Source organism: Aphis gossypii, unplaced genomic scaffold (assembly GCF_020184175.1).
Source record: "Aphis gossypii isolate Hap1 unplaced genomic scaffold, ASM2018417v2 Contig00764, whole genome shotgun sequence".
NCBI lineage: Eukaryota > Metazoa > Arthropoda > Insecta > Hemiptera > Aphididae > Aphis > Aphis gossypii.
Window position 1 is genome coordinate 9,788 of NW_026083271.1, and position 4,847 is coordinate 14,634.

At 29.4% G+C, this 4,847-nt stretch overlaps 1 protein-coding gene across 1 annotated transcript; it reads right to left on the reverse strand.

Annotated features, from left to right (window-relative positions):
• Positions 1–3,253: 3,253 nt before the first annotated feature.
• LOC126555251 (uncharacterized) lies at positions 3,254–4,635 on the reverse strand. The gene has a single exon (XM_050210200.1). The coding sequence runs from the start codon at positions 3,914–3,916 to the stop codon at positions 3,254–3,256; it is 663 nt and encodes a 220-aa protein (XP_050066157.1). The 5' UTR covers positions 3,917–4,635.
• Positions 4,636–4,847: the final 212 nt, after the last annotated feature.

A 4,847-nucleotide genomic window follows, 5' to 3' on the forward strand; every position in this document is an offset into this window, starting at 1 on the left:
CTTTTACGATTAAAATTTAAATGATTGATGTTGTAACCTTATTTAAATTTAAGTATGGAATGTCATACAAATTACAATACATTTTTTTTCATTTACAATTTTTAGTTTTATATACATATAAAATGGTTGGTAATAGTTTTCCTCTGGAATGTTTGGAATGTTGGTTGTATTCAATTGTTTACACTTCTTTCAAATTTAGTTGATAAGGTATTTAAAAAAATACAATAAAAACCTAATTACTTGAATAATATTTCACTTAAAATATGTAGGTACTAAGTATACAAACCATATTTTTTATTTTGTCGCATATTGAAATATTAAAATCCAATATAGAAACCAATATTTTTATTTTTATTGTTTCCAGTTGTAAATTGGAATATTGTTTTAATATGTATCATTCAAATCATCTGGATATTTTTTGTGAATACAGAAAATCTTAGAATATCATTATTAAGAATTTTAGTATGCTATAGATTTTTTAAAATGGCATTGACTATAGAGCAACTATCAATCTTAAAGTCCTACTGGATTGTATTATCAAAATATTAACCATATTGACTGGAATAATTTATTAACAAGTTCAATAATCCATATGAATTGCAACAAAAATTGTATAGAGCTGATGTATTAACTGAAATCAAAATGTTTATAAATAATTATAATAAGAATTATTTATAATAGTTTTTACATATAACAATATGGTGACCAGAAGTACTATTTTTCATAGGATAGTACTCTTTTTTGATGCAAGTCGTAATGTCATTAAAAATAGTGTTAAGTATATGAAATTGCAATATTTTTTTGAAAATATTATTAGGTACTACATGTTTATGATTTTTTATAATTTAGTATTAATTTATATTTTATGGTTCGAGCTAATGCAATCTAATTGGTTGTTAGCATAGTTAATTTAATTTGTTAATTTTTCCTATATTTTAACAAAATTTTGTATTAATTTATTCAAATTTTCCACTTGATATTTTACCTTCAAAAAAATAACTAAAATATTTATAGATACTTTAGTTTAAGTTTACTTAAATTTCATAGAATTGTTATCATAAAGACACACATCTAACGAGTTGACATAATAATTTTAAATAATTAGTTTTTTAGTATCTACCTAGGTAATAATAATAATTAAAAAAAATACAATTATAATGGTCTATATGGGCAAAATGGGTGTATGCATTGGCAATTACGACAGAGGAGAAGCTAAAATTTAAATTTTTATATCTGGTCACCATACATATAACTACAAAATAGTGTAACGTGCCACGTTCAATCAGTTGAATGATGTCGAATCGGAAAGGTTGTGTGAAATAAATGAAACTCTCGAAATTATTCTAAGGGTTTTATTCGGAAAATATTCTAAGTCCAATTGATTTAATAAATTAAACTGTGAAAAATATTCTAAGTCCAGGAGACATAAAATATTAAACTGGGTGACGTGAAGGTGCTTGCTCTAACTCTGGTGGATCACGTCTAAAATGTGCCTAATCTGGACCCCCTTATATATCGTCCAGAAGCCCCCGCGGTACCTTCAGGTCCCTGCTGGTCATCTGCACCTGCATCCGCTTCTTCCCACGCCTCTGCATTATCTCTGCGGTATTGTGCGTCAATCATATATCGATGATTTCCTGTGAAATCGCAAGCGCGCGTATGATGATGTCGCGTGTGACCATGAACGATCCCGCTATACAGTGTGTGATAATATATTATGTTATTACGGATGCGGGGCCAGTATTTCCAAGAAAAGCTGCTTGCTCCGCTGCTTCTAATTTATAGGCGTTATAGGCCTACAGCGCCTTTCGCCTATTAATTTAACTATGGGTTTGAGTGGTTTTTCCCTTCACTTTTAGGCATACAATTATTGACAATTACTGGTCTTTATCTACCACGAACCCGTCCATGAGTTCTAGGAATACTTCCCAATTTGGATTTGGTCATTATTATCTACGTTTTAGTACCTTTGTATATTATATTTAATGTATGAGACATCAGAGCACGTTGCACCTCCCCACGAAAAAAAAGGTTTATGTCTTCAAGGACAGAAATCTTTCAAAGTTTAGTACAAAATGGTTAATTACAAATCATTACAATGTTATAGTGTTTACAATAATCAATTACAAGTTATTGAAATAAGACATGCATTACAATTTTCTGTATGCTTTTACATTTAAAATTTTTTCGTTATATAATATGACGTATATGTTTTATACATAGTTTTGATTAAATATTGTTTGATTAAATATTTTGGTTATAGTATAATTCAATGTTTAAATATGTTGGTTAGTTTTCTTATAATTTATAATTGTGATTACAATAAAATATATGGTTAGTATAATGTGTTGATTACAATAGTTTCTTATATGGTAAATTAATTAATACAATAATATTTTTTTCTTATTATAATATGTTAGTAATATAAAATCTATAAAGTTCCCCATAATTCAAATTTATTTCCATATCTCAATATAACTTATTCGTACAGTATGTTTTCTTAACTCTAAGTGCATATATATATTTATTATTATTCCAGTTTGTATGTTATTTTTATTTTATTTACTCAATCAAGATTCGCTGACCATGGAATGACATACTAATCATTTGAAGTACGTCGTCCACATTGACAACAACCCTAATTGATTAATACGTTTACTTGATCACTCTTTACTCATTGGGGATGCCATAGAATCCACCCCATCGATCATATGTCAAATGTTATGTCGATAGGTGTTTCGTACAGCCCCAACCACTTCGTTTTACCTGATCAATTCATTCTAGACATACATTTATCTACTGTAATTCAATATATCCCGTGGATTCTGTATTATTTCGAGGTAATAGTTTAATTCATAACAGTACGGTTCACCAAATTCTCTGTCTATCGCTATATCATACACAAAAATCTTTTGGCTGCCTCAATCATTTCCAATATAGTTTCGTCCTCGTAAGGTACGAGTATATTTTCATTAGCGGTAACTATATGAAAATCAAAACAAGCTGTGTAATTATGCCATTCTCCCCGTGTTGGATTAATATGAAATTGCGTTTCTATGTTAAACGATATTGCCGAAGCTAATTGCTCCATTCTATCCATTATTGGTTATTATTTATTTCGTAGAGTTGATTTGTAATTTATAGAATTATGAATTTCTGAAAAAGAAATTTTACGTTCGTATTTTGATTATTAATGTAACCGTTGTTTTTGTTTTATTATTACTTTATTGTTATTGTTTATATTATATTTTTTTTAGAAATGCCTCACTAGATTTTCATATCGCTGTTTCCGTATAACATAATCAAATATACATTTAGTATATTTGACATCCATTCTCGGATCATGCGCATACGTAGTATGGTGTTTCTTTTTACATATTATATCATGGGTCTCTACTAAATTAAGTAGCCTTCCTGCTTTATTATATGTACCGATATCTACTTCGAAAATTATTTCTCTATTACCTAATTTTTCAAACTGAATATAAAAATTTTTATTGAAATACTTGTCGTAACACGTTATGTTTAGCATAGGATAATGGTCTAAATCTAATCTTTTTAAAATGTTTTTGTCTGAATGTCCGTTCCACACTACTATTACATTTTCCTTATTACCTCTGCGTATGTAACTTTCTATATATCCCTTAGTCACATTATTCCTGGTTGAACTCAAACTTTGCTTTAATTGGTCTAAACAAGCATCTCTCAAATCGGTCTTGACCCTGAAAACTCTCTTGATTTCTCTCACTGCCACCTGAAGCTCTGTATCACACATAGGTCGAGCTTCCTCATTAACTGGTAGCAAAAGAGGTCGTCCTTCCAGTTTCCTGATCTTAAAACGGTCTAAGCTATTGGATATAGCTCCGGAGATGACAACCATGCTTGTCTTGTTCACCATTGAGAACTCGAAGTCCATAATTATGAATTTATGTGTCTCTTTTCTGTATAATTAAACATTTTGTGTTAGTGATTGTATTTTTATATTTATTATTTATACATTTATTACATACTCATATATTTATGTGATTGTTAATAACTTATATTATTACTACTAAGTTATATTATATTATTAATATTATTCCTTATTATATCTAAATATCTATATATTTAATTTATACATTTTATTGTTCTTTTAGTAAAGGCGGCATATTACTTAGGGCTAGCCTATCTGGTGTGTCACCTAGTAGCTTTTCCTTAACCCCATTCCCTTTTGCCGATGACGTCACATGTATGACTTCTCTCTCTTTATTCGACATATCGTTATCCACAGTTCTTGTTCGATGGCATATGGCCCTCATAGTGGTCAGTTTGCATTTATAACTTATGTATATAAATGCCAAAAGAAACATGGAGAATACTAATAATGCCATAATTGCATACATCATTAATGAATTGGTATTACTTTGTACTTCCACTCCGGACTGTCTGAGTATTTCCTCGTCTATCATTTTTTCTACATCGTCTAGTGAGTGGGCCATTTCGTGTACGTTATCGAGTTTGCGTGAGTCGAACTTATGTCTATACTTTTCTATTTTAATGTCCTTGATACTGTTATTGATCTTATACGATATACTCCCTACTCCGATTTTAGGTATGAAATTTGTGAAATACTTCGTTTTGATCTCCCTTTTCGGACTTAGCACTACATGTTCTGCATAAGCTCTACATTCCTGATTTAATTTAATTATCCCTTGATTTTTAATTTTTTCAATGTATGGTTCTTGTATTCCCTGACACGTAATTGTTAATGTATCTTTTTTTGTTGTGTATATCCATGTGTTGGCATACTTAAGTTTGTGGTATATATTTTTAGAAATAATGATTACTCCTGATTCACAATTTTGTGG